The sequence below is a fragment of the Metopolophium dirhodum genome, chromosome 2 (assembly GCF_019925205.1).
Source record: "Metopolophium dirhodum isolate CAU chromosome 2, ASM1992520v1, whole genome shotgun sequence".
Taxonomy (NCBI): Eukaryota; Metazoa; Arthropoda; class Insecta; order Hemiptera; family Aphididae; genus Metopolophium; species Metopolophium dirhodum.
This window is the reverse complement of record NC_083561.1, coordinates 2,690,083-2,704,916: the sequence shown is the minus strand read 5'-3', so window position 1 is coordinate 2,704,916 and position 14,834 is coordinate 2,690,083. Positions and strand designations below refer to the sequence as shown.

Genomic DNA, 14,834 nt, shown 5'->3' with positions numbered 1-14,834 from the left:
TTATATATTAGATATACATATCTACTTGATATTCTGTCGCACATTGTCCGCGATACGACATTGTCGGATTGCCTACCAGGGTGACTAAATTGCACTTACTGCTGCGAGTTATATCCAAAAGGATTTGAACAATCACAAATTTTTGCAAAGGGTTGTCATTTTTTAAGGGCAACGAAGTGCACGGGGTCAGCTAGTAATATAATATATATCTGTTTCCACGGACGCATTAGTCTAATTTATGATTTTTTTTATTTTTATTATTGTCAACACGACGTTATAATATATTCGCATAAATGCATTTATAACACAACTGTATTGATACTTGATATCATGATATTCTTCACAAGTGACATTTTTTTTTTTTCCATTGTGATTGATCTCATATTATATATTATACACGTCGACATAGATAATATATTATATATTAAAACGGGTCTATAGTCATGACTCGTGTTATATTTTACGGGACAATGGAAAATGATTTTATTATTTATTTACAGGGTCGATTAATGGACAAGGCTGACGCGTACTTCAGCTCGTTCCGAAGGTGCAACTACCCCAGACTCATGTCAGACGGAACGGTGGCGCTCGTGCACGAGTGCGGCCGATACGCCAAGTGAGTAATGATTGAAATTAAATTTTTCTTTTCCTTTTTCCGAACTATGCTCCGAGTAAAGTATATCGTCGCGGCGAAATGCAATGTACTCTCAAGTGTTGGTGCGTACAATGAACAACATGTCTTACACACGACGACATCTGTGGCATTCGTGCGCGCGTCGTACGACAACAATAGTTTAACATAATAGACGAAATGTGCGTTTCTTGGTACGGGGTAGGTGCGGCAGAATTTGCATTTCAAAGTTTCAACCGTCGCCCTGACAGACTTTCTGGTGACGGCTAAATTTCATTAGTCATAATATTATCCACCCGTGGGTCGTGCACACGCCGTAGACGCTTTGCCGCGAGAGATCATATTTTCCGCTCTGTGGTCTCTATAAATTATTGCACTTTGCCCCGTCTTAGTCCAGATGGCATTAAACATATAGGTGCCTACCTATCTGTTATAGTCTGATGAGTACAACTCGTCCATCGGTCTAAGTGTGTTCATTATCAGAACACTTTAATCAACTTTGGTCGATATAAATTGTTGTACCGTAACGACAGCATCGACACCAGTCGGACGTGCGACGTATCATAATATTTCACGTAGATACCTAACGTTTGTTTATTTTGTTATGTTTGTCCATATTGTGCATCTTTTACATAGATAATAATTAAAACAAATGTATTGATAGCAATTTAAATACTAAAATATAGTTTGGAATACTGATAACATAATATAGTTTATTAAAATTAAAATGCAATCACACAATAATAATCGAAATTAGACGTACAATTTAAAATGGAGTGTGAACGGTACGTAAACTGATGCAGCAATAATTTATGGCGTATTCCGTTTATTCATTTATTTTTTAGTAATATTTTTACAATAGTTTTAAACCTGAAACTTTTTCGTTATATTTATTAACATGTAGATACGTACATAGTTTAAAGATTTTCAAAGATTTTTTTCAGAAAAATATATAACACTACCTGTCTTAATCACATTTTAGGTAGATAGTTAATATAGCAACATTAAAATACTAAATGCCCAAATTCGAAGTGGTGCGTTGAATAGCAAATGATTTTTCTGAATAAAAAATGAATGTTCCAAAATATAATAATTATTACTACCGTGGAAAACGAGTGCTGTTCAAAACAGCAGTAATAATAATTACGGTTATTCTGTTGACATACGTGTTTAAGCCCCAACGCTGTATAATTAGTGTTAAATAATACTGCGTCATAAAATGTTGGAACATGTACATAAAAAAGTTGTAATAGCCGTATATGTGCTGCCTAATAATGAATTTCGCAGACGTACAAACATTGAAACATAAAACCTAAACGTTAGATATTAAGTAGGTAATGTATTTTGAATGTTTGAAACCTGATGACACTAAACTAGTGTTTTAATAACAACGCAATAAATATTCTTGTGTATTATATTACATAGTTCATGCTGCTTATATCGTGCATATTACTATTGTGGTCAAAAAACTGAAAGAAACAAATTTGGGAAAATAATTGAAAAATATTATCAAATTCCTTGAATCAAAATTTCGAGTATTGTTACCACTATCATGGTATTACATGATTATGTGTATTTTTAATTTCGTAACGTCTCGTGCAGTACATAGCTTAGTTATAACATTAACATGTTTTAACAACTTTGTAATGTATACATTAATAATATAAAGTTTCACAAATAGTTTGATTATTTCTGAATAAATTGCATTTAATTATAGTTTTTAGTGATATGTTGAATAATTTTGTTTAAAATATTAGGATCATGTTCTTGCATAGTTTAATAAATTAGAATAAATAGAAAGTTTTGAATTCTACTACATTCTCGAAAGGGTAAATAAAATAACTTTATGGTTATAAAAGTTCTTTGAAAATGTTTAAATATTCTGAATCATCTTTTTTTCGAATTTGTTCTTAGATTTCACGGATATTATGATTTTGTTATATCTAAAAGGGATGAACAAAAAACCTAATAATAGCAATGAAAAATACTTTCGATCGACAGCATCTGAATCCTATATTCATCCTCTGTGTAATCCAAACGGTTCCATTCAGACCGCTCGATAAGCCAAACAGACTTAGTATTTGTGCGTGTTGGTAAAAAATATACTTGTATTATAGTTGTCCAGAAAATGGGTGTGGAAAAGTTTTATAAATATTTAAAAATTAATATTAAACCACGATATTTGTGAGAAAATCGTAACGTGTAAATTACAAAATCCACGCAGACATTGCTTCACGGCCTCATAAATCGTCTCGCACATGCGCAGCTATTGAATCACCAAAGGGGTGAACGAAAAGGTCTCATATATATGTATATACACGTTTGTCTGCTGTACACTCAATCCACGCACTTGTCATACTTCCTGTCTGTTATTATGGTGTGTATTTTGCTGAATTTCAAATTTTTAAGTAATCACGAACCAGAAATGAAAATGAAAATAATAATAATGGCTGATTATGTTGCAATAGTTCAAAAAACCACTTTTTAGATTATTATTTTACGACTATAATGTTGTGATTGTACGATAATATTTGTTAACAAAAAAAAAATATATCATAATATTATCACGATGATAAATCGGTCGTTTTTAACATTGTCGGAATTCCTGCATCCAAACGTCAATTAATTGGTATTGTTGCTTTAATAATAATATTGTGTCTATTTAAGTTTTATTTATAACCAACATACTTAGTGATTTGTTTAAAGTAGAATACTTTTTTTTACATGGTTTCAAGTCATTACAAAACACCGTTTATATTAACAAAATTATATTTTTAAATATTTGTATCCAATGGATACTATCCATATAATCGTTTAAGTTTTTCCTTTTTTGAATAACAATTTACAACATACTGTTTTAACTTTATGTTTGAAAGCAAAATATTTTTTCTGAGTATTTCGATGTATAAAAATTGAATGAAGGACTAGGTAGTAGTTTATTAGTTATAAGTACCTATTTAAAGTATAGATGAGCAGAGTAGTGGACCAATATTTCTAACACTCCATTCCGCTAATCTAAATTTTAAGTATTTATAAATTGTAACTCATAAACTACCTGTTTTAAATTTGATTTTTATGTACCAAAATTCTTTAAAAATGTCTGTTTTGGAATATGAAATTGTATGTGTCATTCAAAAAAGTAAAGACTTCAAAAATATTAAGAATAAAAAATATCAAATTTTTTTTTTTGTTAATGTTGTTTTTTAACGACTAAAAATCATGTAAAATCGTTTTATGCACACTTATTGAAATAAGTAGTGTTCAATGATAAAATAATCAAATGGTACTTATCAACACAATTAAACTAGTACACAACCCATTGAGTGATCCTAAATAGCTTAAAAATAAATTAAATCTTGTAAAACTAAATATATCACAACAATAAATTATTAATAATTATAATATAGGTACTTGCAACCTACTGTTGAATATTATATTGTTAGAAAAGCATAGAATATTATAAGTAATTGTGGTAAGATTACTAAGGTAATTTATTAAATTAAAATTGAACCGCTAAATCTCTTTTTTATTTCGTTGGAACTAGCACATATTATATAGACAGTATATAGTTAAACAAATATTCTATAGCTATTTGTTCACTAAAGTTTAAATTGCATCTCAATTTATTCACTTTGAAAATATTATATAAGAACATAGAACTTTTCAAGGGAAAAATTAATATTTTCATTTGCTTTTAAGTATTTATTGGTTATAAATAAAGTTTTAAAACTTAATTAAATAATAGATAAAAACATTTTTTTTATTAAGAAAATTAATTTTTTAAAAATTTTAATGTGTTTCCTTGGAAAATTTAAAACAATTGAAATACTATAACTTTGGGATTTTTAAATCACACATTTTTATCCATGTTGCAGAAGTTAATATTATAATATTAATCTCTTAAATATATTTAACAATTGTTTTTGTTAAACCTAAAAATGTCAATAAAATAATTATTTTTTTATATCATTATTATTATTATTATTATTATTATTACCATTATCGTTATTAAGCAACACAACCTCCGAATTGTATTATTTTTCCCTAATATAAATATATTTATTTTTAAATTTTATGTAACTTAGTTATTGTTCCCAAAATTTAAATGCGAACAAAGCTTTATGATGTTACTGTTTTTACTAAACTCGTTAAACAATATAATTAATTATAGAGAAGAACAGTGAAGTTCACGTGGAATTCGTTTTGAAGAAAATCTGTTTTTACTGTTATTCTGTAGTCGTTCTACAAAAATCAAAAATACTATAAATATTAAGAACGATAATATTTAACTATTCTGACAATACTGTTGACTACCAACAGGCCATGAAATATATTATTACATTGTAAGAGATCCTTTATATCAATATATCTTCGGAATGCACCTAACCTGGCGTGTATGAGCCAAACGGACAATGATTATTTATTTATTTTACTTATTTACGCTGAATAGCACTACTTTACAATAGGTACAGAATAATACTTTTATATTTCACGAAACCTCGTAATAGTAACATAATATACTAACAAAAAGACCACCGACGTCGTGTCAGCATTGTAGTTATAGATGGTAGACCTCAACATACACAATATTAACAAAATTATAAACATGGCGTTTTCATACCTCGGCCATTTTTAACACGGATTTTGGTGTATTCAACCCTTTAATCGTCGATTTACGCGATATTACGAGGGTATATAATTATATAATTCTGGGTAATACGAACGGCGATGAACCGTTAAATTACCATGTTATTATGATTATTATATTGTCTTCGATATTTACATGTTATCGAGTTATTGTGAGTAGAAAAAAGCAGAAGCGTTCAGACAATACCTCTCCAAAGTTTTTAATCCAAATAATATTATCACTATACCCCTTTTTCAGAAAATACAATTTACGATACCTTAAAAACTCCACTATACCAATTATGGCTCGGTCACCCTAACCGCTTACCCCAAACGTGTTCAAAACATTCATACAATAATGTATAATATTGATTAAATTGACAAGAAACACGACTTAATCACTTCAAATAACCCGAGAACTCCTCCCCCCTCCCTACACCTATTGTTTCTTGATACAATGAACATTCCTCCTAAGCTATGTCACAGTCATTCTCTTCCTCAAATTTAAAGAACCAATAGGGAATACCTCCACGAATATATCAATGCTACAGCTATTCTCAAAACGTTATGAGCAGTTAATATTCAATCAGTTCTAATCGGTTATCAAAGAAAACAACCTATTCTCGACATTAATTTTTGATTTCAGTAACACGACCACCCGACAACACAATTAATATTATTACACTGATTAACATATATTATTATATTATCCTGTGCATTGCAAAATTAGCTTTTTATCCCAAAATATTTCTACATATTGCACTGGTATTATAAAAAGTATTTTGGCACATATTCTTAAAATTCTACATAACAAATTAATGCTTATTTAATTATAACTAATAATACAATCCTCTCGTATTCCCCCCACTATTTTTTAGTGTTTTTCCCGAGGCACAGTTTTCCCCAAGACCCCAACCCTCTTTAAACTATATCCAGCTCACCAACCCACTAGTCAAAAACATAAATAGCTAAATACACCAAACTAAAAGTGGTTTACTCCACATATGTAAATCTTGTTGCAGTCTCAATATATCTGTAAAACCAACAATCAGTCCCTCTGGTACAACTAACGTCTTAAAGCTAATAAAAGAAAACATTTCACTCAAACTTTGCTCGTCCAAATTACCACCTGTACAACTAAACAGTGAACTCATATCAATATCTGATTTAACCTAATACATATACATATCTTTCTACAAACTGTTGACGTGGGTGAAACACATAAACTAAATAACAAACTTTATATGTTGTTGGATATATCCTAACCCAGGAAAATACTCGAAAATTCACATAAAAACAAAATTTTACTTTTAAAATCTACTGTAAAACCCATTTGGGTGTATGTATTCAACTTTGGGGCTCGGTCAAAAATAGTGATCCACAAAAAAAAAGTATTCCAATCAAAAATCATCATACATCTAGTGCCACATTCCATACGTGTGATATCATCTCTACGCTGACTTCCATACTCCCAAAGTCACTGAAATATCCACATACTGCACTGCTTTGAGTTCATTTTCCACTTAATATCTATCCACAGAATGCTCGAGAAACAATAGTCCACAAACAAAAATGTAAAAACTATTCCTAAGCTCTAGAGAAATGACACACTTTTTTCGAAACAACTTTTAATACTCAATTTATGGGTTTACAACAATGATTATTCACACAACCATAAACATTTTTAAATGTATATTATTATAATAATACATTGACTCATTCAAAATTAGTCTAAGTATATTTCATTATTTAATCCATTATTATTCTTTACCTACTTCAAGTATGAACTTAAGATTAACTTTATTTGTCTGAATAACATTATTGACGTGCGTACGCTGTTGAAGAAAGAATCAGATTTTTCGAAGTGACTGTAAATCATAATATTATGTAAAATATATAATATAAAAGATATTACCAATACCCGAAATTTAAAATACAGTCCCCGAATAGAGAGGGTACAAAACAATATTGTTTCACATCCAAACATTTAATATAAATTCCCAATAAGCGGTGAAGGCAATAATTTAAAACAGAATTTCCTTTAGAAGCAATAAGTGTTTTTTGAATTAAAAAGAAATATAATACATAACAATACACATAATACTACAAATATAATACTGTAATGAACGGATAAAGACAAAAATATGTGGGGAAAAATTAACACAATACGGTTAGGTACTTATATGAAACGCTTTTCATCTCTGGTTAGGTTTTAACCATTGTGAGCATTGTAGGTATGACTTGTCAGCACATTTCGAATTAATTTTAAAATTAGTACCTAGCGGCTGTAATGGTTAATCGTCCAGACTAAATTACAGTTTACAAAAAAAAAAAAAACATAATGACTTATTTGATTTTAATTACATGTACATAATATGTATGAATCAAATAAAATATATACAAACATATATAATATGCAGTGTGACTTTTAAACATTCTCACATTTCAGATTTTGATTACCACTTAAGAATGATCCTATAAAAATACAAAACTCTGGTTTTCAAATAGGAATCCTCATTTTACACTTTTGATAGTTCAGCAAATATTTTTTTTGTATCTTAATCAAAAGGATAATATCCCTGGTAATGTGTTAAGTAGATATGGGAGATAAGATGGTTTTAAGATGTCAGTTATTACTATTGATATATCAATATAAATAATTTGTAAAAATGATCCAAGTATTATAAATATTATATATCATATTGCATATTATATTCTATATTTTTATTATATTGAAAGATTATTTTACTTAGTATAAACATATTAATAACTCGGATAACAATATAACCACTCATTACAATTTTGATTTCGATACATCAATCGTCCGCAGATAATTTTTTTGTAAAAAAGGGAGGTTTTCATTTAATACATAGACGTTTCTATCGCCACATGACACACCATAAGAACAAAAAAAAAAACAGGAATTCGGAAAACACGAACTTTAGGCATAATTAAAAATTGTAAAAATCAGAATTGTAACGAAACTTAATGTACTATTATATCATAAGACGGGGGTGAGCATGCTTAAAAATCACTTCGTGTACATTTATTTATAATGCTTTTATATTAATGTGATATACAAATATAGCTCTACACTACAGTAACAAACATATAATATATACAGAGTGATTTTTAAACATTCTCACATTTCAGATCTTGATTACCACTTAAGAATGATCCTATAAAAATACAAACCTCTGGTTTTCAAATAGGAATCCTCATTTTACACTTTTGATAGTTCAGCAAATATTTTTTTTGTATCTTAATCAAAAGGATAATATCCATGGTAATGTGTTAAGTAGATATGGGAGATAAGATGGTCTAATAATAATATTATATAAGACACGGTCTTTAGGCATAATTAAAAATTGTAAAAATCAGAATTGTAACGAAACTTAATGTACTATTAGATCATAAGACGGGGGTGAGCATGCTTAAAAAATCACCTCGTATACATTTATTTATAACGCATTTATATTAATGTGATATACAAATATTATAGCTCTACACTACAGTAATATACTATTTATATCATACATCCACGCATACAGTCCCGTGGTTTTAATTGATAATAAAAACCCATATGTGCATGGGTCACTCTCACTTAGGCGAGTCTCCGAGCCGAATTTACAGCACAATATTGTCCAAAGCATTGGACGGTTTCAGGTGGGTTGTACGACTACAACAACTGTAATAATACTACCAAATAATATTGTGAACTCGACGTCACTTGAAAAAGTTGATATACAGAAACGCCAAAAACGAGTACATTATTCCCATTGGATATTCTCCAGATATGGCGGCGTGTTATAAATGTCACGTTTATTACCAGCCTCTGGTTGCAAACGTTACAAAAAATAATTTATAAAAAAAAATATATATATATAAACGCGTAATGTAAAAAAAATATAATAGAGTTTTGTAAAGTTTAACTTTATACTTACCTACCGTCTTGGCGTTATTATATAATGTGGTCGTATTCATCAAGTGAATTTAGTAGGGACGCATTAAAAATATAATATCGTGATACAATATTATTTATACTTCTTGGTATTTTAAATTAAGACGTAACTGTACATCTATATAAATACAATTGGCGGTAAAAATGAATTTTGATCTACGATTGTAACGGGCGTGATTGAGCTGATTAGCTACCCATTAGTGGCACTCCGCTGGGTCGGTTACCGGCGATTTGTTTCTATTGGATTATAATTATTCATACTTCCGCTCTGTAAAATGCATATTGTAATATTTCATTTGAATGCTATGCATTGAACAGAATTTTTTATTTATTTTTCGTTGTATTTGAAATTATTTAATAAAGGTACTTACCCAGAACTCAATTGAAAACCGTCAACAATATATACTGTTGGGGGACGGAGTGGCCGAGCGGATTAAGGCGTCGGCGCCGGTTCGATTGCCTGCCGCGGGTGGCATTTTTCTTCGGGCAAGTCACGGTGTCCGGAAAGAAGTGCCGCCATTCCCCGTGGCAGATACCTACGGGTGCCCACTAAAAAATCTGCCAAACCAAAACACGCGTGTTTGGACTTACAGTACCCTCCCCCGCAGTAAAAAACCACCCAATGGTCTAAGTTGCCGCGGGTTAATTAATAAAATAAAATATATATATATACAGTAAAGAATGCCCGTGGGTGAGGATTTCCTAGATTTAGGATAAATGTAGAACGCGTTTTCCAGGAATAATACATTTTTCAGTTGATTATATAAACGTTATTTCATAAATGTTTGCAAAGATCAAAAATATTTTAATTTTTAAACAGTAATACAATATTTGAGTTGTAAAATAAATATTATTATTAAATATATTGTATAGAATATTGTGTACTCGGGATTTTGTACTACGTTTCAATACATTTTTTATCAACGATTTGTGTATAGGTACCCAACGCCCGCCGTTCATTACTATCATTACATTCTGACATTATTTTGATGTGTTACCATTTTTTTTTTGTTTTTTTTTTTTATACATAATGCATTGGCCAGTGTCCACCCAAATTAACCCTAGTTGAACTTTTTTCAACACAAATTATTTCAAATTTTTTTAATGGCACACGGAAATAATATTGAAACATGAAATACCCAGAGAAAAACTTTTTATTCGTATACCTACCTTATCAATATTATAATCCGCTCAAGTATTGACATTTCATTTCAATAGAGATGTTTTAAAAATAATGAAAAATGTTTATAATTCAATAAAATATTGTTTCATCACACAATGCTCATCGCATAGTGTCACAGATGAGTATTGTCGTTGACATCGTGAATTCCTGCAAACTGCAAATGAATGCTTGCGACAAATTTTTCTCGGTATGATGAGATCGTTAAACGTATCTTGTCACCCATCAAAAATCATCTGGTCTGCCCAATTTTCAAATGAATCAATGATAGGTACCGGATAAACTGTATTACTTAAAACAAAATATCGATTAGAATGCAATATGTCCCCAAGGCTTTTGGTCAGATGGATATATCCATCCAGTTTATAAACTGAAAAGCCAATTTCTAGCTGCTCAATAATGTAGGCATTATTCAAAATCGATTTGATGAGCTTATGGAAAAAAAAAAAAACTTTAACACATTTGTTTTTAAGAACACGCGCGTAAGTGTATTTTGTGTGAAAAACACGTTTTCGATTCCGAACATTTTTCAGTATTATGCTCTAACCCGTAACGGTTTCAGTTTATTTTTCAATTTCCCCTACCCAAAAGCCTCTAGATAAGTCCAAACGAATGCGTCATTTATCAACATGTAGCACACTCTAATAAAACTAAATGGGTTTGTAGTAGTTTATTTTTTGCCGTTCGCCCTTTATCCTATGAAAAAAAAAAGATATTGCAGCTAGAAGTCTTGCAAAATACCGTGGTATGTCATTTTTATTCAGATGACCTCGTGAAATTGTTGATATCGACTGAAAATCGATATTTCGTTTTTATCGATTATGGTTCTGGTTTTGAATATACCGGTATACTATAATAAACTGTTGTAACCACTTTAAATAAAGACCGTTAAATAATGGTTTACATTGTTTGATTATGATTTCGGTTTCAACCAATATTTTCTTAATATATATATATAATACAGGTAGGCAGTGGCGTGACGAAGGACTTTATTTGAGGCACGTGCCTCAGCTTAAAGGGTGGTGGGTGTCCTGGAGCTAGGGGCATTTCACACATAGTAAATAATTTATTAAGTACACGATAAGACTAAGCCAATCATTCTCAGTTACCGTTTAAGTAAATGCGTAATTATTTATACAAGTATTTATATATACTAATATAAATTATTGTGCCTCATAAGTTAATAAAGTTCGCCACGCCACTGCAGGTAGGTAGGTACCGTCGTAACTAAAAAATATATTTTACTTGACATGTTTTGTTGACTGAAAACTAAAAAAACTCCACAGTTGTACAATATAACATGTCCTAACAAAAATAATTATTATTTTTGATAGTAAAATAATTATGAGGGGACGCGTACTTACATTATAATTATTATAACGTAGATTTCTGCCCCATTAGTGTATGATATCTTTTCGATATCGTCGTCTCCGTGCAATATGTATAATAATAATAATAATAATAATTAAGAACCTATTTTCTAATACAATTATTATTACCTATTCATACATAATTTGAAGTAATCAAGCATATGATACGATTATATTATGCACCCCAGCGTAAAACTTTAATATTTTGGCAGCTCCCTTGTGCGGCATCGACTTTGGACATCAACGTTGCGTCACCGTTGTTTTCCCTACGACTACAAATCGGTTTTATTGTCAATGGATATACGTACTCGGGAGACGTTCGTTTTTGATTGTTAACTCGCATCTCCGACTAATGGACTGTACATTTTTCACATTTTCTCTGTGACTTGTAATCTTTTTTTTCTTCAACATCGCACTGTCCCCGGTTCAACTGTGCATTCCAGGTACTTTCTGGCTAAATCTATTCGTAAAACAATTATTTGTCGATTCGCCATCAATGTGGGGTTGTCGCACTGTATTCGGTGTCGACGCTTGTACTCGGATAGTATGATAACAATTGTATTTATAACACTGCGTCTATAATATATCGATCCATCACAAATTGTTATTGTTTGGCGTAAATGAAATTAACTAAATGAAAAACAAACAACAATGTTATTATTTTGAGAGTGGAAAGCGCTCATTAACGGCGCATAATAATAATATCGTACTAGTTATTTTTTTTACAAGTTCGATAGTTCATTTTATTGGAGCAAAAATGTTTTTAATTATTACGTCAGCGAACAATTCGTATCACTTTACACACAATCATAATTAATATTAACAATCCATTACCTACGTCCAACTTCACCCCTACCACTCATCTGTGGAAGTTAATCATGCTGAACACTACACCGTACCACCGCCCATAACATTTAGCTGCGCGCTTACCGAACCTGGGATTACGTAAACTCTAAGCAACAAGCATGTACAGAAAAAATAAATGATAAAAGCCACTTTTAAGTGGTACTCTTATAGGTACGTATATAATAATACTTGTACGGTATCCCTTATCAAAATCGGAATACGCGATTTTTCCACATCGCATTGCCATTATATGTATATATTTTTTTTTAATATATTAGAGGAAATAAAAACATTAATAATCGTGCCATCCATATTATTCAATACCATCGTTATTTTTTTTTTTTTTTTTACTACATGTTAATATTTAAAAAATGTTTTAAAGAGCAATATTAATCACAAGTCGCAATAAAATGATGAAATATTGCGCACAAAGTATACGGGTCAAGAGGATAACTCGATGAACCAAAAACTACGTTACCATTTGCTGACTTTCAAAGTTTTAATTTTGAATATAATAAATTGTATTCATTTCTCAACTAGTCACACTTTTAATGTTCCTTTATATATTTTCATCGTTTTCCTTTCGAATAAAAAACCTTGAGTAATTTCCACTTCTTTTTTGATTTATTATATAAAATAAATAATAAATATTATGGTTCGTGTTTGTCGAATGGAAGTAAAAAACCAAAGTTCTGATTTGGTTACAATTATGCTACTTCAGTTTTTTTTTTTTTGTAATCTGTGAATAATAAATTTAAACATGTATAATTATTATCATACTAAAAAGAAACTCCAACTTTAGGATATTCATCAATCATCAACAAGCTCAGTGGCGTCATTTCAGTTTTTATTAGACTAGGACAACTTTTCACTGCTTATCCGACTCAACATTTTTTTCACTCAGATTCTCATAGCATAGTGCCATAGCGGTTAAGGGTGGTGGTGGGAGGAAAATGTGCCGACTTAAGGTTGATGTAAAGACTAGACTGGGGCAAATGCCCAAGTTGCCAGCCCCCCCCCCCCCAAAAAAAAAAAAATGACGCCACTGAACTAGCTCATATTTGTTATTTACTGTTTTGGTAATAAATTAATTTTTACAGTGATTTTGGTATTACAGAGTGAATACACTTTATAATATGAAGACAAAATAAGAAAAATCATAAATTTTATAAGAAATATTTACAGGTGTCACAGAGTTGGGTTTCACCATATTTTTTCGTCGAAGATCGCTGAGTACGCGTTTACATTTTTTCTTTTTTATCAGTTTGATTAAACTATCTAGAAAAAATATACCGAAAAAGTCAAGCTCAGATTTTTCACCAAATAATTCTTCAATGACACCTGACTTTGAATATGTGAGGAGATTGGGATCCATCCAGGATTCTCTTTTCACTATTGTGATTGAATTGATCTTATTCTTCGTTTTTTTTTCCATCTCTAATTTTCAAATAATGCCCATTATTACGAAGAATTATCGGATTTTGTTGATCAAAAAGTTGGTTTAGAATTTCGTTTTCGGTTTCCTTAAAACCCCATTGTGTGGTAATATTGTTATAATTATGTTTAACATTTTCCATTGTTATCAGAAATCGATACAGTTAACGATACATTTTTAACAATCTCGTCGATATTTTCACATTATTTTTCAAATACTACCGGTAACCATATACCATACACACTGCAGCTTCATAATATTTCATTTTAAATGCCATATTTAATGTATCGTCAGAACTTAATAGTTCACATCATCGTCATCCTAATCAGTTGCACTATCTTCAACTAGACATTTTGCTAGATGAAATAATAAAATACTCATTAGTTTGATTAAAATTACTAAATTACTAAGTACGCTCTGTATGACTGTGGTATATTGTACGTTACACAATATACACTTTAAATAATAATGAAACAAAATAATTTCAGTAATCTTTAATATTGAGAATCTATCCTTTATAAAATATTTATGTCAATCTATCATTCTTTATATACATATTATAATACTTATTGCTAAATTAAGAATATGATTAGGTGATATTACACCAACGTTTGGCACCAAATAACTTCATATCAACTCACGAAACAGACAAATAACTGATGGTAAAATTATTATTTTGTTGAAAATTGTTTCGTCTAATACTAACGGCCAACGCCACGAATTATAGACACTCCTCAAATATTTATTTTTCTTACGTAAATAGTCGATACAATACTTCCGATCGA

The 14,834-nt window shown here is 30.2% G+C and overlaps 1 protein-coding gene across 3 annotated transcripts in view; it reads left to right on the top strand.

The window, feature by feature from the left end:
* The window catches only part of LOC132939357 (LHFPL tetraspan subfamily member 1 protein-like), a 263,817-nt gene that overhangs the window by 147,702 nt on the left and 101,281 nt on the right, over positions 1-14,834 (top strand). For all 3 annotated transcript variants that reach the window (XM_061006467.1, XM_061006466.1, XM_061006464.1), the window contains exon 3: positions 501-616. In XM_061006467.1, the coding sequence (XP_060862450.1) occupies positions 510-616 (107 nt within the window). In that variant the 5' untranslated portion in view covers positions 501-509. The remainder of the gene's footprint in view (positions 1-500; positions 617-14,834) is intronic.